Below are 22,982 nucleotides of genomic sequence, written 5' to 3' on the forward strand. Positions count from 1 at the left end.
CTCTTTTTTTTTTCTGACTGCTGGATCAACAAATCACAACATTCCAAACAGGGCCATATGTCCAGCCGTGTGTTCCCGCATAGCAGCTGGGAGCACTCAACGGCGCGCCTGTCCGAACCTCCCCGACTGTGACCATGACTGTGCAACCATAGCATGCAGTGCATCAGCGACGCTGCGAGCAGTGTGATGTGGCCGCTCTAAGATGTGAGTGACCTGTTGACTCACGCAGTGATAACACTGCTGATGGTGTAATCCATATGATGTTTAAAATAACATAATCTGCCAAATAGCACACATTTTGTAGTTTGTGGAGATTTACACTATGTAATGGTGATCTCTTACATAAGGAAAAGCAGGACAAATTCAAGCACCTCTTTGAGTGAATGACATTCAAGACAACCAAATATGGCTATAAAAAATATTTCTAGCTAGTATTTTCATTTGTAATTATTGAAATGCATTATATTCAGTTATGCTTGTTCTTGGCCAAAGTGGCTCTGTGGTCCTTATTGCTGGCCCACAGCAGAATGTTTACAGTTATGATTCTGGAATAGTGTGATAGGTGTGTTGAGCAACTCATTAATTTTTTTTCAGACAAGTGAGTTGTGATATTTTCAAAGAATGGTGCAAGTGCTGTACGCGATAAGATGTGAATAAATGTCTTATTTGGAGGCAATAAAACATACAAAACAAACAAAAAAACAAAACAAAAGTTTAAGATTAAAACTGATCAACAACTTTTTCTATCGTGACTTCTGAGACTTTTTAATTAAGTGAATTCTGATCACTACCTATCAGACAAGCCATTTTGATTTTCCGAACTAAACCACATGGAAGAATAATAATATCCTAGCAATCACAACAGCACTACACATAAACAACTCGCACTGACAGAAAGCTTTCAGCAAAGAGCTTTGCGTCCAAAGCCTTTTTTCCAGAGTGAGTGAATCACAACCACAACCACAACCAACAGTTTAATAATAATAATGAATCAGAGTTTGTTTACTTTAATACAGAAAATGAATTCATGTATTAGGGCATGGTTATAATTTGGGAAAAATAATGATGGAAAGTCGAACCAATAGTCCAATTTCCAGAAACAAACAAAAACTGATTATGCAGTTGGCAGCCTGAGTTGGAGCAGGTCGGTGCATCTGCCTCACAGCAAAAAGATCTGAGTTTGAATCTGAACTTTGACCTTTCTTTGTGGACTTTGTGTGTTTTCTCCCAAGTTACTCCTGTTTACCCCCACAAGACGTGTGAGTGCGAATGTCCAAAGTCAACTGGGATATGGTCCAGTATATAAAAAAGTTTAGTAGTAGGGTGAGACTGTAGCTGCCCTTATTTTGGCCAAATTTACAAAAACCTAATGTATTTTCTGAAGGCAATTTTTACAGGAGATCCACATGCGTGTTCTGGAAACTATTTTTCATGCACCCAAACGTTCCACCATGTCTACAAATTTCAACATCTTTATTATTATTATATAATTTATAAAATTGCTGTACTAAAACACTTGGGGGAGAAATTACACTCACATAACTGTTTGTTTTAATGTCTACAGTGTCACATAAATAAAACCGGTGACATATGTGGGCACACCTACCTGGTTTGGTGACCGAAACTCTTGGTTATTGTCATTCATGTACATGTTGTCACCATCAAACTGTGGGAAGAAACAGAGAGGAGACATTAGCATGCTATCCAAATGAATATAAATAAATAAACACGCCATGGAGTCACTGTGCAGTGGAGAAGCCCTTTACGGGTGGCCTCGAGTGTGAGACTAATGACTTTGTCACTTTGGTTAAACCTTATATGTGTGGCATGGATCTGTCGGTAATTACTGTTCATCAGCGGGGCCGGTAATGAGGCTACATGAGCTCAGTGGTGAGAGATAGGCTGTTCCCCGTGGGCTCCGTGGCGTGTGAGAAGGGGTGTGAATGAATCAGCACGCAGCGGCGACACGCCGCGTCTTCGGGAGCGAGCTAACAAGGCTTTGAAAGATCACTTGCTGCAGGTGCCAAAACACTGTCAGACGGCGGTTAGGACTCAAACAGTGACCCATGACCGCCCCCTCAGAGAGTCTAGGGAAACAATCCTAGGCCACCACTTGAGCGCTACATGCAACACGCTCGCTCTGATGTCAAGTATGCTGGAAGGATTAATCCCAGAGGAATTCCCTGCAAAGATCAGCTGTGACAAAGAGGGAAAAAAACAACTCACACTCTGTTTTTAGCTCAGGAGAAAATGAGATTCCTCCCCACAAACAGCTCAGTAAGCGAACAGGTGCAGTGTCAAGGTGACGGAGAAACTGCTACCCTGTTAAGAGGAGACGTATTGTGAAACGCCCTTGGCTTCCAAAGGCATCACACTTTTTCATAGCACGCAAGCAGCAAATGGAACAAACCTTGACTGGACTGGATAATAACAATCGTGCAGACACACACACACACACACACACACACACACACACACACACACACACAAAGAAACTCAATGTGTCAAATGAAGCCCCCTTTTTGTTTGCTGACTGAGGTCACTCTTTGTAATATCACTGCACAGAAGCCAGACAGCAGAGACAACATGATCAAACTCGACAGCGTTCCACTCTAGATTCCTCAGATGTGAAGCTACTGGGAGCCCTTTTTTATTCGGGTGGCCGTCTTTGCGCACACAAAAAAAGAAGCCTTGAAGACAAAATAAAATATGCTGGGTAAGAGAGGACAAGAAATAAGATATGACATACCTGGTTAAAACTGTGACCAACAAGAGCGCAGACCTTCTTCAAGGTTTAAACATCTGTCATCGGCAAAATCAATAAGATAGGATTTAGAAGAATTAAAGGTCATATTTCTATTTTCAGACTTTGCTCCGAATCCAATGTGAAACAATCCTACACCATACATTACAACCAAATCTGGTAGAAATAAGAGTATAAATGCATATTACATTTACATATTACTTGACAAATAGACCATATTGCAGCTAATCATCTTGTTGGCATTAGAAAGGTAGCTAAATGAGCATGTGAGAGGTGAAAAATAAAACTGAATAGATGTTATTGGACATTGCTTGGTTAACGATGCATAGCGGAGTAGCCAGTATGGGAATCTACAAGGCTGTAAAAAATACATCGGCGCCTTGACTTCATTTGCTCTGTGACTATGCTTCAAACTCAAATCAACTTTTCAATTGTAATGAATGGAAATTCCATTAATCCGCACAACAAAAATTGAATGTGTTTTCAATTCGGGAAAAAAATGTACAAAATTGGATTTAATAAAAGCATAAAATAACAATTAAATAGAATGTAAACACTTAAAGAGTATGTTTATCGTGATTAATTAATCATGCAAGTCCTTCTGGGGTGTGAGCTTTGGCCACCTAGCGGCAATATAATATAGACACACATAATGCTCAAGATCACAAGTGGCTGTGTAAGTGACACTTATTTTCTATATAACAATTTGCTAGTGATTATTGTTATATGTCTACCTGTGTTGCTGTACCATTTGTGTTGAAGTATCTATGCAAAAGAGTTACAACACTGCAACATTGATGCTATTCGCTAGCCGTCTAATGGTGTTTTGTTTGATTGTGTGTTATCATTAAATACACAACTTGTAATTCTATTAGTTCAATATTTAGTTTGACAGTTAAGTTGAACTGGAGGTGACAATAAACTGCTTGAAGCAAGCCAATTGCATTTGTTTTGAGAATTTATTGTCACTATCTAATGCTCATAACTTCAATTTTTGCTCGCAAGACAAAAATGGTTGAGGGATGGCTTGTATTTTGAAAAGTCGGGCCCCTCGTGAGTCAAGGCACCACTGCAGTTACATTTGAGTGCAAATGCACACAGCAAGGAATAAGCACACAAATAATTCCTCATGCTGCTATTTGAAACACTTTCAACAATGAATGAGTCAAATTCAACTTATCACTAACCAAATGGCAAGATGTGGAAGTGATCAATGGTTAGCTGATCAAGTGCATGCATCACTTAACAACACAACAATGCCTCCACCTGGCCAATATTATATTTTGTAACAAATATAGCTCAAATGTATACATTGCTACACTAATGTTGTATTTATTTTGAGACAAGGCCTACATTTAAACTCAAAGGGAAAGATAAAACCCTGAGAAGTGAAAGCTACATACTGTACTTATTTCAAATGAGATGATGACTAATTAACTTGATGCTGGGGAGAAAGAGCAAATTTGCTTAATAAAGCACGGACGGTAGAGTTGAGGTGAAAACTGCTTTCATATTAATCTTGCATGCCGATGGACCCATGGGAGGATACAAGTCCATCTTGTCAAAGCTTGTCATAATATTGAATATACAGCATAACTTTTCATAAATCATAGATATTTTACAACAAACCTGAATCAAAAAGCTGATTGCCACTAAATTGAATAACAGGATTTCTCTTGGATGATAACAACATTATAAAAGGCTGTTTAAAAAAAAAAAAGTTAACCTGCAAGCTTGTAAAGTTACAATGGTGCCTTAAGAGAACAGTGTGGATGCAGGAGGTCTGGATAACTTAGATAAAGAAGAGCAAAGAATATCACCGAAGGCTTATCTTGATGGAAAAGATGCATTGTTATTCTTTACTCGCTGCGATATTTGTCAAGGTGCCTTTATGTACGCTACTCTCTCAATTGATCTGATTGACCCTGATGGAAATAACACAACAGTCCAGTTGTTATTCAGTCACCTTCTAAATACTTGTCATAGTTGGATTTGTGAAACAACTTCATTCTTTTGCAGAAACAATCCATCCGTTGCCTCAAGATGCTTTTATGTGTTTGTTGAAGTTTTCCCTAGAGTGTAGTTGGCAAATATTGGGCGAGCTCCTCTTCAAAACAGAATCTGAGTGTAAAGTCAGGCCCAGTTGTGAAATTTTAAGTTCCAAACACTTTCAACTCAACAATGTCATGAACAATCCGTCCATCCATTTTTTTTTATACCGCTTAGCCAGGTCAGGGTTACGGGCGAAAGAAGGATTACACCCTGGATTGGTCGGCAGTCAGTCACAGGGTACACGAGACAAACAACCATTCTTTCTCAACTCTGAGTGTGTGTACACACACTACCTGCAAAAATAATGCAAATGGACTGCTCACTGCCACAAATAGTAATGAACAATATTGAATGTGGAAAAAAACATACATCAAAAAGATGAAATCCAACCGAGAAAGGTCAGCCATTTTGTGATTCAACATGGCTGCTCATATATTGCAACGTAAAGCACCTTGACACCGCACCCCCTCCCCCCCCATCTCTTCTATGCACTGCCTCACTCTCTCACTTAAAATGCCAATTTATCCTGGACTCAATGCTATCAGCTCTGCCATTACTCTACATTTACAGCAGAAATCATCTTCTCATTCATTGCTCTTCCATTTCTCTCCACCCCCTCCCTTTCTCCCTCTCATGTTCTCATCGTCTCAAACCTCTCGATGCAGTTGCAGCCTGCCGCTACTTCTCTCTCCCCTCTTTCTTCACAAGGCCTTGGCATCGCTCGCTCCCCGGCAGTCTAATTGGGCATTCTGCCTGAGACAAGGGCCTCATTAAGCAGTAATTACACACATGTTGTTTTCGGCAAACATCTCTATTTGGATTGCTTTGCATGGTAATTGTTCAGCGGGGACCACTGCTTGCGATGTTTCCCTGCATGACACGTGCTGCAGGCAGAGGAATAAAAAGGATTTGAGACAGTAATAATAGGATGTGGAGGAGAGATAAATTAGAAACTAAAGAATGCATACATAAAAGGATAATAGGGAAGACTAAAGTACATGAAGGTGAGAGTCTAAATTGAGAGGGACAATAAATAATAGGGATTGAGTGTGAGAGGGAAGGTGGGTGTAATGGTAAAGAGTGAGGAAGTGGATGAGGAAGAAAGTAGTGCAGCTAGCAAGGCCCACAACTAGGTCATGCCTTGCAATCATCGACAAAGCTGAGTGTCTTCAAGCTAATGAAGCCGCAAGGTGGAAGTAATGCTAACTAGCAAATCCAGGGAAAACGTGTAATATTTACACTGCGCTAATAGCGCAACACACCGCTGGGAGCATTTCATCAAGTCACAGGTGAGATGGAGGGCGGCCGAATGACAGACATACAAGCTAGCGGTTTGATTGATGGACAATCCATAAGCTCCACATAAAACCTTGGAGGCAACATCTGTTCGTGAGGGGGGTGGGTACAGAGACAGAGAGTGAAAGAGAGAGAGAGAGAGAAACAGAGACAGTATATGTGTGCACGTGATGGATCAGGTTTTTTTTTTATTTGCACTAACGTCTCACTTTCACATAACATTTTATTATTTTGCAAACTAATTAAACTTCTAACACCATGTGCACCGAACACCAAAAAAAAAAAAGAGTAATATATGCCCCGGATTAAATTGTTCAACAAAGCAGTGTAAAAGACACTCACCAGCTGCCACATTAAAGTTTGCCATTATTTTATTTTTTTTAAGTGATAGTCCAAAGTTTTTCACTCAGAAATAAATCCTAGATAAAGACTAAATGTAAACACATGAACTCCGTCTCAATCAATGTGGTGGTGATTTTGTCCTCAACCATCACCCCCCTGACCTCTATTTTGCCAATTTGTTGTGCTTCGCCATAAGCGGGACATTTCTGGGTGGAAAGCCAATGTTTACCCCTCCAGCTAATCACAGAATGGAGGGCGTGTCACTATAGGCAGGTGGCCCGTTGCATACGAGTAGAACGGCTTCAGCAATATAAATAACAATGGCGGGCAGCGCAAAAACGGGGACGTATTCCACTACAAAACGTGCAGCGGTCGAAAACAAAAGTTAATATTGGTGGTTTGGCCATTGGCTACCCACTTCCAAGCCCTGAAGGAGCGGCTTGGGCTGAAGAGCGACACAGAGTTAGCCTGCTTGTAAGTGCCAAATGGAGAATATGTTAAGGCCTAGCTACACCAATCCGACGTGGGGGTAAGGGGTTCAGCAAATTCGGCATGTTGAATCGGCATCGGGCGTCGGGGCATTTGATCACTGTGATTGGCTGTTAGCTAGCGAATCAGCACACGGGGCAAGAAGAGCAAGTGACGAACACGGATAAACAGTACCTGGACTTCTTCTTTTTTTCCCGCTCATTTTGCGTATCGTCACCCTGCTTGCTATACCCTCCGCATTTGAACGTACAATGTCTGTTTGGACAGGAGATCAGGAAGATGACTTTTCTCTTTGGTTCAAGAGAGACCGTCATTGTATGATATTACCGTTAAAGGGTATGCCGACAAAGGTATGAAAGCCAAACTATGGCAGGACCCGCCCCCGTAAAGAGGTTTTTCGGTTGTCTTTAGGAATAATGACTACCGCCGCCGATGGTACGGAGCAGATATACTTCTTGCGCGTGCGCTGAAGGTACGTAATAGCCGGTGTTGGTGCGGTGTGTATTTACGTCATTTTTCTGCGCAACGTGCCGACGTCTGGGCCGACGCCACAGGAAGTAGGCGTCAGTCATATTTGGCCCAAATCGGATTGGTGTATCTAGGCCTTTAGCTTGCTAATTTAGTGACATTCTAGGCTGCTAAGTCACACTGACAAGGGTAACTCGGAAATATAGATAGATGGCCAAACATATTTACACCGTGCAATTGGTGAAGCTAACCCAATACGGCAATTTTCTTTTTGGGGGAGGCCATAGTTGAATGGTTGTTTACAACATTAATTACAATGCAAACTTGCTCTCATGAAAAACATTTCCTGCCATTATCTAGTATTATGATTGCATGTGTGAAACTATTTTTTTCCAGCAACATCAACACAAAAAGTTGTATTTTGAAAAAGGTCAAATGTTTTCAATAAAATTATTGTTTCTAAAATAAAATAAAATAAAATATTTTAGTGAATTAGTTTTGATAATTAGCTCAACTTGAATCAAGGTCATTTATTCTTTATAGAAAATCCTATTAAGCTGAGACAAAGCTATCATGCATACATTTATTTGGAAACCACTGTTTGCCATATTAGTGTCTATGTAATTACAGTATCTACAGTACATCTGGATTTTCCTGTAAGTGTTACAGCAGCACAACAAACACATAAATAATGGCATAGTGTTGAATTGGTTTACATTTACGATACCATTAATTACAAAGTGCATCATATGTAAGTTGCACTTTGTAACCAGGGATACCTGAGAAGTCAGATTTAAACAGATCTGTGAATTACATGTCCATCAAAGTCAAGATTTCATGAATTAAAATTCACACATATCCAAAACAGTGCCCATCATATTTACAATCAGGAGGGAACAAGTCAAAGTAAAAAGCAATGTTTGCTAAGCTTGATTTACTAGATTTACTGTCATTTTCTTTGCTTTTGTGTACTTTCATAGTATATTTCTGCATTCTGCATACTATGATCAATGGATCATTCAACGAACTGATGATACTGTGGAAGGCAGGCTAAACAATGACTTCTTGGCCGTGTTGTTTGCTTACTATGATGTGAAAGTAATGATTTTTGACTGACACTGACTGTAAGAATCAAATGATCTTTATTTTTAAGAGTTTGCATTCATATCAATTGTATATCTATTCTTTAGATATGCAATTAATACAAATAACTTGCAGCAGAGTATATCAAGGGGCATCCATGTGAAAATGGCAGAAAAACAACACATGACAAAATGAGTGTCCAAGGGGGTGGCAAGAGAGTGGCAAGTGGTGGTCCTGGCCACCATTGGCCACAGCACAGCTCCGCCCATTTGTCCATCAAACTTCATCCAACTTGAAGCAGTACAGAAGCCACCGCTATACTTTATAAGTCATTTATAAGTCATACTACCGTGCGTATAAAAGCAGGGCCTATTACTGGTAAAACTTGTATTTTTATCTCATTCTACATCAAAGTGAATCATTGCTGTGACAATAAACATGTAGAAAAAGTACAGTTTCTTGACACCCGACAAACTTTTAGAACTTTTCAATGTATATAAGAGAATCTGAAGCAGAATGTGTAATACTTGTGACTTTAAAAGCCTTTTCCAGCACACCAAGTCTCTAAAAATAATTCTCTCACCGAGCGGAATTAATAAGCCCAGAACAGTACACAGCCATTCTGTGAAGAAAGGGGTGTGGTGGTGGTGCTGGTGTGTAGAAGGGGTGGTGGTGGGGGAGGGAGGGGTCCTCATGCAATATGCATGCCTATTTGAGCACCCTCCTTCCTCATCTTCACCCTCTTCTCTTGATTTCTCTTTCTACATCTCTCACTTGCTCCCTCCTTCTGTGTTCAATTAAGCTGCAGGAGAGACCGAACAAACCTCAATCTGAGACAATGTGCCCCTGAATTTTGATGTTTCCCAACACACACAACCAAAATATAAGAGGGGTGGATGCAAAAAAGACAGCAAGTTGCAAAACAAGACAAGAAAGACTACAGCAACAATTCTGCCACTACATCACTAGCAGACAATGAAGATGGCACACGCACACACACGTATGCATGCAAAGAAAAATGGTCTTGAACTGGAACAGTGTACCTGTATTTACCGGTACATCATTATTTACATTTCTGTCAACTTTCCCTTTTAACCCCTCTACATTTCCTAAATGAAATGTGAGCTTTTAATCTGATACATGTCTTAGTCTGAAGAACAACTTCGTTGACGTAATGCCTAAACTGTGGACCAAAACAGAAGAAAAGTCCTCTTATAGGGATGTCCCGATCACGGGATTTTAAATCCGTCCAGATCACGTCATTGTCAGCTGACTGAAATCGGGGGGAAAAGATCGTGTTTTTAATAAAAAAAATAAATAATAATAATAAAAAAGTATTTATTTTTAAGGGCTACAAAGCGAGAAAACAATCCATATACCTGTATATAAATATTGCCAGAAGAAAAAAAGGTTTTACACTATGCATCAACAAAACACCAGAAAAACACAGCCACTTTCAAGATCTTTAAACAAGAATGCACATATACACATGTGGCATCACATGTTCTGTTTTTGTTGTTAGTTGGAAAAGAGGGCCTCTTCCTGCATGTGAGTGCACCACACACACCTAAAACACACCCACACTCGACTAACAGCTGAACTTGACTCGCACACACACCAAAATCTTGTAAATTGAGTCATTGTCACCAGATTTATTTTCATATGCAGAAAGTCACAATGTGTGGACTGGATACATCAGTGAATCAACAATACGCCTAACTTGACCAGATTTACTGAACTAATGTTCTCTTGGAAATTATTAAATGAGTAGGACAATGGTCTTGTGTAAAAGACAAGCAAACATGCGAACTGTACATTTCTGGACTGTCCCTAAAGCACTCTCAAGTGAGATATCACTCACAAAACAGTACAGCCCCCATAAGAAGCAGGGGGAAAAACATTTAACACCCACAAAAAAAAACAAAAAAACACATAATACAGGTTTCAACCACTTCCAACACCACCAATTTAAAAATAAAGATGGTTGCAGCTCTCATTCATCCGCTTTCTCTTGCAAGGGAGCAGCCACAAACACATCAAACTTTCAACTGCAGACACACTGACAGAAGGAAGGCAAGATTGAGGAGAAGGCTTTTGTTTCCACTCTGAACTTCGGGTTCAGTGAGCTAATGAGCTCTCATCAGAATTGAAATCTCATCACTGATAGAACATTTTACTGCAATTCTGAGCCTCAAGATGACAAGCTGTTTCATTAATTACTTTTTCTTCAACCTGCCCAAAAAATGTAATACTTCTATTTTAAATGCAGCCAAAATCAAAGAATCAAGTAATTACTGCACAAGTTTTCCTACCTATCGAGACTTTGATTACTAGCTGAAAATGATGCAACTAAATTTATTTTACCCCCAGTTTTAAATAAATGCAAAGGTACACTTAACATTGTATAGAATAGCATTCCTACGGTTGTCATGGTGACCAAAGATCACTAACTTACATCTCATGTTGTGTAGACTGATTTTTTTTTTTTTTTAGGGCCGATAAAAATACCAATTATTAGTAGTCTAGGAGGCCGATGACCAATATTTGGAGCCGACATTCACTTTCACTAAAAGGGAAACTGTCGATGTCAGAAAAAAAATACAAACTGCACCTCCTATAACTTTGTCGAAATATTAAGCATATGTTTATTGAACAATTTTTCAGACTTGCAACATGTTGAGTTTTTATCTTGGACATCTTTGTTTTAAAATTCTAACAAAAAGTATGGGGAGCTCTCGAGGTTATCAGTAGAGCTTAAAAAAGTTACGGTAAATGAAAATTTAAACAAGCAAATACCTTCCTATTGTTGTCTACAGATTTCCAGAATATTTCAGATGATTTTCAAAATTCCAAAATATCTCAACATTTTCACGGATCTTAGTTTTAATTTCAAATAAAAACAGAAGGTGCAGAGAGTTCTGATGATCAGCAGCATCTGTTTTAAAATTAACTGAAAATTTAAATAACTTGCTCACTGAAGTTAAAAGTTTTAAATTGATATATTATCGGCCGGTAAATAAAAAAAAAAGAAAAAGGAAAGATTAGAAGTCAGATGGCAATATTTGTCCAAAAACTGAATATTGATGCTAATAGTCAGCCTGGCTGATAATCAGTCATGCCTTAGTAACACATCAGGCGTGCTTTACCTCAAGTTACTTTGTGTTGTGTTAGTGCTTTGCACATTCGTCCATTGGCGGGAAATTTAGTTGCAGCACTTGATATCTCAATTTAGGCCAAACATGAAATGAAGTCATGTCTTTCTAATTTAAATTCCTTCCCTAGAGTCATACTCAAAAACGCTTTTGATCTATGTTTATTCATGAAAAATGTTTAACGTATGCATTTTCTACTTCTTCTATACTTTTTCTTCATTCCAAAGACCGAGGAAATTTGAAATTGAAAACGTTAAGTTACAATGGAACCCACCCAAAGTTAGATTTCCAAATCAGTGTTGAGTGACTTGACCGAAAGCTAACGTGATTCTGAGAAGACTGCCAGTTATCACAACATGTATAACCTGGAAATATTGCACAGTCTATCCTCTCTCTGTGAATTTATTCAGTCAAATGTTGAATTTAAAAGATTACGTTTGCATTTAGGATTGTTGTCAGTCAGATTATCAATTGACAAACAAAGCAGATATTAGCTTATCGCGTTCGTCAGCCGTGTTTTTAGTTCACGTTTGAGTGGGGAAAAATGCAGGCTTGGACTTTATATACTCGCCATTTTTTCTTTCTCAAGTGTGCATTGAAGCTTTAGACAAATGCTCGGTTGTCTATTGAACTGTGTGCATAGTAAGCGCATTGCAGCCATACTCCCTCTGTCCATCTGACCATAAGAAATAATGTGTGCTTCAAAGATACAAAAGAAAAAATACAAGACTGCACAAAGTGCTTTCCACACCGCCGCGGTAGATAATCGATAACCGCATGCTAAGCAGCCAAAACACCTGAACAGCTTCAAGCGCAGCAGCATCACATGCAATGAGCCGGGCCCAGCAGGTGCAGGATAGTGCTATATTTAACTACATAGGTGCCACTAGGAAGTAAGTAGTTATCCCACCAGTCTGCCTGACAGTTACACATTCTGAGGTGAGAATGTGTGTGTGTTTGTGTGTACATGTGAGCCTATACAATACAGTATGCTGTTGAGGTTTCTCAGGGGAGGATGCAGAGCACAAGGCGCTTTTAACTGGGGTAAACAACGATGAGGAGGAGATAAAGGGCAGAGTGAATGTCACATTACCCCAAGCCCTTTGCCTCAGTGAACCACAGTATCAGATAACTGCAGCAAAAGGGGGGGGGGGGTCTGGTTTCCACCATCATATAATTGGTTATCTCATTGCAATCTACTGCTTGCTGCCTCTGCACAGAATAGGAACGAAGCAAGAACGAGTTTGACAGTTGTGGTAGTGACAACGACAAATGATTACAAGCTCAGGGAACACTCATCTGCTTCCATAAGTGTCTCCCTTGTCAGTTGCTCACTTTAAAAAAGCAAGGAACTTTGCTCTATCTAGCAACATTAACAGATGGCATCAAACACTATTTTTGTGCATTTGAAGAGAAAGAATATTGCAGATTTGCAATATGTTCATAAGTCACACTGAATGCCCGAAGACATGTTTGGTTTCTTCTTTGCTAAACAATTTCATGTCACATTTTGAATGATCAAATAACTCTTCAGTAAATAAATGAATATGTAAACTTAAAAAAAAAAAATTATAATAATAATTGCCTTTTACAGCTATGAAGGCGTTTTTGGCACCTGTGCTTATTTTCACTTGTGTGCTTTTTAAATGGCAAACTAGAACTTGAACATAAATTCTGGTAAGTGTGTTTATGTCGTATGTCGTAAAAGAGACTGATGGACTGGTCAGACGTAATACGCTCCAGTTCACCTGACCCTAATGAGGACAAGTGCAATAGGAATATAAAATAGAGGATTCGATTTTAATTTTGACAATCAGCAAATTAATTATTTTTCTAATTAATTTCCAATGCCAGTGTTGTGTGGGTGCAGAATAATGTTACTTGTACAAGTAGGCATAACAGAGAAGTAATTCAAGCTGACGTCACAAAGGCAAAAATCAAGTCAACTTTTTTAAGGCCTAGATATACCAATCCAACGTTGGCCAAATGTGACCGACGCCTACCCCCTGTGGGGTCGGCCCAAATGGTCGGCCCGTCGCGTCGAAAAATTACATAAATACCCACCGCACCGACACCGACTATTAGTAATTCCCCTCCGTACCATCGGTGGCGGTAGTTATTATTCCTAAAGGTAACCGGCAACCTCTTTACGGGGGCGGGATATAAAAACGCAAACAACTCAAGCGAAAACGGGTGCTGGAACAAGCTTTGTCCCCTTCTCGTTCCCAAACGAATGGATGTATTCCGTTGTGGCGTATCCTGGACCCTGCCTACTCCTGGCTGCTACCGACCGTCGGTTCACCCGAAAAGCTTTGGCCATGCTGCCCTCCGCGTTTTGGATGCGGTGCCGACCTCCAGCTTCTGAAGGAGCTTCCTCGAGACCGCCGGACGGAAGAGCCATGCACCCCTGCTGCTCCCACAAGGATCGCACTGTTAAATTTACGGTCATTGACAAACAAAACATTTATTTTGAGGGAGTTTTTCCTTTCCAACAACTTGGATTTATTTAGTGCCTGACGGAGACCTGGACTGTTGCTGGTGATTCCACCGCTATGATTGAATTAATACCACCTGGCTGTGCTTACTTGGACACTCCGAAGACGTCAGGCCGAGGTGGAGGAACGGTGGCTATTTAAAAAAAAAAATAATAATAATTTTTAAATGTAAACGATGTCTATTTACCACATCGATCACACCTTTGAAGCCACCTTCTTTGAAGTCAACCAAACTGTCACTGCTGTGATGTGTCATTTACCGAACTCCAAAATACAATAAGGACCTTTTAAACGACTTTGCAAATCTTCTTGCCGAAATCATGCTGAAATATGATCATATCCTCTTTATGGGGGACTTTAATATTCACGTGTGCTGTCCTGAAAAACAAAAAAGTTGAGTTGAGTTGAGTACTGTTTTTCCGCGTTGTCACTTGCTCTTCTTGCCCCGTGCGCTGGTTCGCTAGCTAACAGCCAATCACAGTGATCAAATGCCCCCGACGCCGATTCAACATGTCGCATTTGCTGGAAACGCCCCCACCCCCCCCCACCCCCCGATGTATTATAACTCGATCCGACTCCCGACGTTGGATTGGTGTATCTAGGTCTTTAGACAGCAAAATAGTTACAACTAAAACAACAGCGCCTCTGCTGGCTGCAGGTCAGAAATGCACTCCATTTTGCCTCAATTGCACCAAGACAAGATTAATCAACATCAATCAATTCAACATAATCAACTTAATTCTTAATTACATGACTGCGATCCCTAATTTTTCTAATGATACAGCTCAAGATGGCATTCAAAATTTTGGGGGATTACCAACATATTAAAACTCCATTGTAGAATGATTGTGTTCGTACAGTTTGTGTGTGTTATGTTAGAAAGGTCTTTGTCAGGTATTTTCATTACAACTTGACATCATCATTTTAGGGTCTATAAGTCAGTGGTGCGAGGTCAAAGGTCTCCAAACAACTGTGCAGCACGAATGGGAGAGGTTTTTATACAGTGGAGTTGGCTAATGTATCTCACCACAGCAGTGGGCAGTCTTTTCCTAGCTGGACTGATGCCTGGAGGGGGGGCAGAGTGGAGCCTGACCCCTCGCTCACCCACACTGTACCGGGCCTGTGGTTTGAGATAGATAGAGACAGAGCCAGACAGAAAGAGACAGCAGTGAGAGGAAAAAGAGGAGACAGAAAAGACAAAAGTGGGGAAGGAAACGACATGGTGGGGCTTTAGTTTGCAAGGTACAAGCAGGGCATTTGTAAAGGAACATGTCAAGCAAAAGAAAAGAAAAAAAAACATACACACACACACAACCCCCTAAATCCTCCACATCCTTTACACCCCACATGCCTGACGCACACATGCAGGGGAGGAGTAATGGCATGAGACAACACAGTGGTTCCACCTTGGGGCTGGGTGAAGAATGGAGGTTAATGAGCTGACATCCCATCCGCCCAAAATACGCGCCCCTCCACCTTTTCGCCCGTGTCCCTGCGCTCTTCCTCACACTGACAAGCAGACACACAAAACCCGACAGGGTAAGATTGTGGGAACTTTGCATGCTGCTCACAGTAACGACTGAATTTGAACAACTAAAAACTTCAGTCAGTGTCTTGTGCAATCAGATTAAACTGCAATTCTCAGGGAAACAGGTGTGCACCTGCCCATTTTTTAAGGCTGCAAAAAGTAAACCGAATATGGCTAAACTTCATTGTCAAATTGGGTTATTGTGTGCATGGTACGCAGACATTCCTACCATGAAATACATACACTTAGTATAATCTTGAAAAACTAATTTATTTAACAAATCTCAGTCATGATGATTAACATCTGTATTATATCTGAATGTATTTCTTATTTGAACTGTAAATAGCACTGTACAAATCCCTGCATGGCCAGCAGCTTACTAGCTGAAAGTTAGCCCAAAAATAGCCACCAAAGAGTTCAAACCTAGCCAAATGCTTGATTCCAAGTCGGCAAAAAGTATCATACAAATAGCTCCAAGTTAGCCAAATGTTTACAATTCCACAGACATGCCTAAAACTTGCTAAAACTGGCCACCTTAAACCACTGTTTACAAAAACTAGCCTTCAATTAGCTAAAACCAGCCTAAAAGCAGACATTACTAACCTAAAACAAGCCTCAGTATTGCTTTTATCTAACCAAAATTACAACTACTGAATACGATCGAAAAACTAGCTGTCCTGGATCACTTGAATTCAAATTGTATGACCAGAAAAGCTACAATATGCAGCGGTGGCCAGTTTAAATGGGTAGCACACAGTGATGGCAAAAGGCAGATGTGTAGAATGTATGTCTAACATAAAGCCTTGTTATTCTTATAGCACCATAATGGCATGTTCTTTGCCAGGTGACCAGTTACATTAAACTGCTACACAGAAGAGCATGCGGATGTAACCATCTAAAAACTAGAGTTACACCAATATTATTACCACTAAATGGAAAAAAGCACAAAATAAAAATAACGTCAATATGAACATGATCAAAAGCAGATAGAGAATTGATGAATTCGCTATGGGTTGAAAATCACAAAGAGGAATTGTTAGTTATTAGAGCCCAGTGAGACAATCTTTGGAGTGAGTCATTTGTGGGAAGACTTGTGCATTTTTAATATCCTTAAACTGGAGAGCCAGAAGAACACCAACGACATGAAATAATAACAGGCATTTCACCTTAGCACAAGCCGGGCCTCTCAATTATTTACCACTAATGAATAGCCTCGGGCAATATTCATCCTAAGTACAACATCAACCCTCCCAGAGAGGCTGAATCAGCTCGCTGAAATACTTAAATACATTTACTCAATTATGCTCACTGTCCCTAACGCCGAGGAGAGACAAGCGTGTACAAGCTTTCTTCCGCACCACCATCACCTCCCCAAACGACCATCTGCTCGCAGTCAAACAGGAGAATTCATGGAAACAAGCACAACAACACTGATGCTTCATTCAAGGAAGAAGTGACAAGATTATTTTAGGGGCTTCCCCCCCCCCCACCCTTCCATCTTGTACCGTAAGAGGACAATACTGTACTTCCTGTATTATCAATGGGGATGATTGTTTGACTAATGATAGATTCCTCATTAAAACAGTTGCAAATTGGAGCATATTTCTCCGACATCTGCAGTTATCAAGTCTTTATTGTTATTTATTGTTAGGGATTTTTGATACCACTTATTTTCGGATCGATACCACTCTTGGGTATCCACTGATAACAGTAGCACTAGTACTTTACATACATAAAATTCCCCGCCCCCCTCAAAACAAAACAATGACAGATCATTTTTAAAGGAAGACCTTTATCCCAACAATGAAATGAATGGCAGTTTTCTGTTCTTCAAAATTTCTAGTTCCTGATCATCAAACGGCCACAAGAGGGTGGCCAATAGTGGTATCGGTCGCCATCGCGAGTACCTTGAAACTAGGCCTGCATGGTCTCGGCTGGATGTTGATACCTGTTTTTACAAGTTTTCCCTTCTCCATTAGCTAATAGCGCTCATAGTATAACATCATACATGTTGTTTATGATTGTATTATAATATTATACTGTTGTCATCACTGGCAAAATATGGAATCATGTGTGACTTCATGATTCACACCGCAATCTGATGTGGATTTCATGCGATCACGGCCAAGTGCCAAGAAAAACTTGTTAACCTTCAGTACATAAACATCACCTCTGTGAATGTCAATAGATGCCGCCATCTGTTACTTTCATCTATAGGCGACAAATTGTGCTTGTGTGCACTAATTATGCTTCATTCTGTGCTGATGCCTTGCCTTGATTACTTCTCAAAGCACTAACATATTCATGCAGTCTCAAACTAAAAAAAAAAAATGTATTAAGTAAATTATGTGTGTGGCAGAAGAGGGACCGCCACTTGCTCGTGGCCTGAAAAAGAGCATAACGTCAGCCAAGGCTGATAACCACGCAGACCAAATGGCACTATTTATCTCCTGAATATGACAATGTGATGAAAGCAGGAGTTCAGAACATTGGTTGAGAGATTGTCCCGTTGCGCAATTGTAACTTTGATGGAAAACAAACAATAAAGTTTGCATGTTAGCAGCATCCCTGAATTAGTTCAAGTGCATTAACAATTGTTGTTAGTATTTTCTTTAGACCACATAAATCTTCAAGAACTGGTGAACTGCATGTACTTCATTGTTTTAACATCCATGTTATCTATATTTACAGTTTAGATAGATTATTTACTCTTCCTCTTTTTTGTGCATAACAAAAAATCCACTCAGAAATGTAAAGAGCATTCCTGTTAAAGCTGACAAGGTCATTTTCTATTTGTCACTGGTTGGCTGTAAATATAGCAAAATGGAATTAGATTGCTGAGGATCTTGTTCCTAGACAGCTTGTAAATTACAACCAGGGAAAAGCATAGAAATAAAACAGGGAATGAGAGAGTTTGGAAAGGGGGAAAAAAAACATACTATTTTCATTTGAACTGCTTTAGGGATTAAGGCTTGGGGTTCTAGAAAAAAAACTGCATTAAAATAATCCACCATTTGCATTTTTTTATCTCACAAAGGAGGCACACACACATGCACACACTGAAACACACAGAGCCCCCATCACCCAACCCCACCTCTCTTCTTCTCATCCTTCCCCTCCCCCATTCCGGGTCAGCACACACATACAAACACACACAAACTCATATGCATGTCACACATACACACTGTCATCATTAAATACACAGGCGCACACACACAAACATCACGCACGCACACGCGCCGAGATCAACCTGCTGCCATCTGCTCTATGCGCTCTGTACAATCCTGGCTGAATACATTATTCACTACAATATATCACATCACATTCCCTCAATGTCACAGGCCCATAGTGGAGAGGAGTGAGAGAGGGGGCAGGGGAGAAAGCTTGAGAGCAAAGAGCAAACAGCTATTGTACTCGGAGGAGTGAGAGGGAAAAGGTAGCACACACCAGTCGCTCTGCTTGGCTCACTACCCCTGTCCGGTTCTGTCTTGCGCTCCTGCCCTAAGGCAGAACCCAAATCCCATTTAAGTGTCATTCTGTTGAGCGATGTTTACTGCTCATTTTTATTATTTATTTGTCTCTTCTTGTTTTATTGCCATTGCCGACTCTAAGACGGTGCTTGTAAAGTTTGATAAGAAGGTTCTGTGACAGGTGTGCATGAGTCCATCTGTCTGGCAATAAGCATGTACACAACTATGTCAGCTCCTCATGCTGGCCACTAGTTGTTTAGCTGTAAAGTAACAAAGACCAAGATATACTGCCTAGCTGGACTTTATTGATTGACTGCTTATCAGTTGGATTTAATGCTCATTAGGCAGCAACATAATCCCAATACATACGCAAACGCTTCCAGCCATTATGAATTGCGAACAAATGTAGCTTGCTTTGCACTCCCAACGTACATACAGTACATCATAATGAGACGTGTGTATTGCCACACAAACATTCATCTGTGACAATACGCAGGAAAATAAGCTATAACGTGATCTGACTCGAAATTTGGGATTCAGCGTTCGGTTTTAACGGCCAATTCACATCTCAATTCGAGTAACCACCAATTCATGAAAAAGCCCAAGTGTGTGTTACATTTTGGCAGGTTATATTTATGCTTGTTTGAAAGTTAGAGAAGACATATAATCAGCCATTTTTATCTCAATTAAAACAATTCCCATGTGTTTTAATAGCATGTATTTTATCTACATACCATATAGGTCAAATATTATCGGCTGGGCCAATTATCAGTGCAGATATTTGGCATTTTGACAAATATCGGCATCAACCTTTTTAAGACTCTGAAGGCCGATAAAGCTGGTATCTCACTCAGTGGTGAATGCTTGCAAACGTAGCGATTTGTAAGCTGGTCACAGAGAGTTTTCACTTGTCGCAAAGACATTTCGAACATATTAAGGCAATTTTTCTTTTACCTTTTACGATCCCTGACAAGAAACCCTAAATAGCCTAATTGGCATTTGTGGCTCAGTGAGATACAGTGAACTTTTCATTTAAAGATTCATTTAAATTTCCACTTAAAAAAAAAGAAGTAAATTAAGAAATGATGTTGAAATTTTGGAAAACTTTATTTATAGTAGAAAACTTTAGGTAACAATTTACTTACTTACTTGCTTAGTTCTTAATTTAGCTTAACAAATGTTGATGACCCTGGAAGCTCCCTGCAATTTTTGTTTTTATTTTTAAACAAAGCTGTCAATTATTTATATGCTTCAAATAAAAAGAAAAAAGTTGTTTGTTTGTTTTTACACTAATATTTTCTCTTCTACTGCAAATTAATATTGTCTTGATATATCCTTTACTACTAATAATGGGTATTGGCCTTGGAAAAAAAACATATTGGTTTATCACTATATTGTAGCACGTTTCACCCTCCATGTAGACTTTCAAAAATTTGCCTTTATTGAGGGGGTGGTCCTGACCCATACAAATGAGCCACCCCTCGCCAGCCCACTACCGTGCCACAGACACCAAGCATGGCCTATGTTGCCAAGATGCTAGCTAGTAAAGTGAGAACAAATTAAGAAGGGCAAGTGAACCCCAACAACGACAGTAGAAGCAGCAATCGGATTTTCATTCAAGATAAAACAATTAGTCAATTCGTGAGAGGATCCATGTACTGTATGTGGGAAATGCAGCGGCCAAATTTTAGCCCCTGCACCCTCTATTGTTTATCATAGTTTATTTATAAACAACATATTTCAGGTCCAAATATTATTCCAATGACAGTTGAATAAAGTAAACAATTTCTGCTTTGCTTGTTTGATCCTCTGTCGCTGTTGTGTATTGTTGCATGCACATTTATTTATGGCAGAGCAGTGGGACGGAAAATCTGGCAAGCCCACACTTGACTACCTACTGACTTGCTTTGTTTTTTACCTGCTATTCAGAACAACATATTCTTTCCACTTGACTCTTTAGAGCCGCTGAGTGACAATTAACCTTGCTACAGGGAAGTCTTAAGCAATTTTTCAAACTTTACAAAATGTCATGACGGCTAAATCTCTATATATATAATACAAAAAAAATACTTAGAAGTTATGTGCCGGCTTTAATATATGTGGACAGGTGATAACTGGACTATTATGGGACATCTTGCTTGCCTAAACAGATCTTTCATAAAGAACATAGTGTGTGGATTTCCTCTCTCCCTTGCGCTCATCATTTTTTCCCACCCTCCACACCTCCTCCATCCTCCACACAGCTTTTCCCAGATGCTCCCGGCTCTTGTCTGTGTTTGGGCTGCGACTGTGCGGGGTCACCGCCTGCCTTGTTCTCACACGCGGAACACTAAGTGTGTGTGTGTGCGCGTACTTGACTGAGCCAGAGACCGCACACATTGTACAGCAATGGTTGTGTGAGTGTGTATGTGTATGTGTGTGCGCAAGCGTGTCAAAAACAAGCGTGGGGATTTCTCCAAATATCAGAACCTTCTCCAGTGTGTGTGTGTGTGTGTTGCAAGCTCAGTGCCAGGCCTCTTTAATGAGTCTGTCAGGCGCTGTTAGCGACGGCGTGCTCCCCTGGCTCGGCGCACTCCTGCAGACACACTGTGATTAGCCGGGCCAACGGCACACCACCGGGCCAGATTAAACACTCACCACGCCGCCAGGGAGCGAACACACACATACGCACACACTTAGACACACACACAGAGCTTCGTCACCATTGCGCTTATTAGCCAGCTCTGATACAGTAACATGTACTTGCCCTCCAGAGCCAGGTGTCAAGCTCGCTAGAAAAGAATTAAAAAAAAAAAAGAGGCTGACATACAAACAAAACAGCAGCCTGCAGGGCTAGCAGAAGGTGTTAATATTTTGATCATTTGTACCCTTGACTGAATCTTTTCCCACCACTAATCTCAGAGCATCAGTCTGAATTAACCACCAGCCTTCGAGGGCTTTATTAAAGCGACATGATACACTAATTACAGGTAATTAGCCTTTAATGAGCGTCCTCGATGAATGGGCAGATATGTAGATGAGGGGCAGGCCCGAGGGCATGTCGTAATCGATTCCTCGAGGGCCTAATGGGTTTTCCGTCTTGACCGCTCAGACGTGATCTTCTAGATAAACAGAACCCAACTACCAACAGAAGGGTATCGTTCAGATACACACGATACAGTCAAAAGTATTTGGCCATGACAACAGCTATAAGAGCAGGGGTGTGTTCCGGTAAAAAATTAGTTCCGGTCCGAAAATGTGATGGCAACTGTCAAAACCCTAATGTTAAATAAACTGCCAGGTTGCCACCCAAGAAGAAAAAAATCTACTAACGTCAGATTTACATACACAACTAGTCACCAAAAGCGGGGGGGAGCGTGAGGCGGCGCGATTGCATATCACGCGGACGGGCGCGTGCGTGAGGCGGCGCGGAGGACGCGTTTGGAGACACGGTGTGGTGCGGCGAAAATTCGCATATTCGCCAAAGTTGAAAAATGTGAACTTTCTTCGAATTTTGCCTCGCGGCTTGATAAGCTGAAATATGTGCCACATCGGCTTCGGGGATGACTACTACACACAGCGTCCTGTCTGTTGTCACCCGTGTGCAACAACACGGGCAGCCACTTAAAACCCCCGTAAAAAAATGTATCCCCTCCTGCGGGTACAACGCATGTTTTTCAATAAATACATAAAAAACACACGCGGGCTTTGTTTTGAAAAAAGGATTCGTGACTCCAGTCACGTCACATCCCGTTCCGTCCTATTGCTGTTTTAAGTAACCGGAAGTGCCATTGCCTTGTCGGACCTGTAGTTCTTTTAGCTAAGAAGAAAGTTTACACTTATGGAAAGGCAAAATACAAATGG

At 40.5% G+C, this 22,982-nt stretch overlaps 1 protein-coding gene across 2 annotated transcripts in view; it reads right to left on the reverse strand.

Moving 5' to 3' along the window:
- The window catches only part of LOC144063984 (TOX high mobility group box family member 2-like), a 98,267-nt gene that overhangs the window by 46,144 nt on the left and 29,141 nt on the right, over window positions 1-22,982 (reverse strand). Inside the window, exons 2-3 of one of the 2 annotated variants that reach the window (XM_077586093.1) lie at window positions 15,169-15,261; window positions 1,607-1,666 (exon numbers count right to left, since the gene is read on the reverse strand). In XM_077586093.1, coding sequence (XP_077442219.1) covers window positions 1,607-1,666; window positions 15,169-15,261 — 153 coding nt within the window. The remainder of the gene's footprint in view (window positions 1-1,606; window positions 1,667-15,168; window positions 15,262-22,982) is intronic. The other variant, XM_077586102.1, reaches the window with a different exon arrangement.

This window comes from Vanacampus margaritifer, chromosome 1 (genome assembly GCF_051991255.1).
Source record: "Vanacampus margaritifer isolate UIUO_Vmar chromosome 1, RoL_Vmar_1.0, whole genome shotgun sequence".
Taxonomy (NCBI): Eukaryota; Metazoa; Chordata; class Actinopteri; order Syngnathiformes; family Syngnathidae; genus Vanacampus; species Vanacampus margaritifer.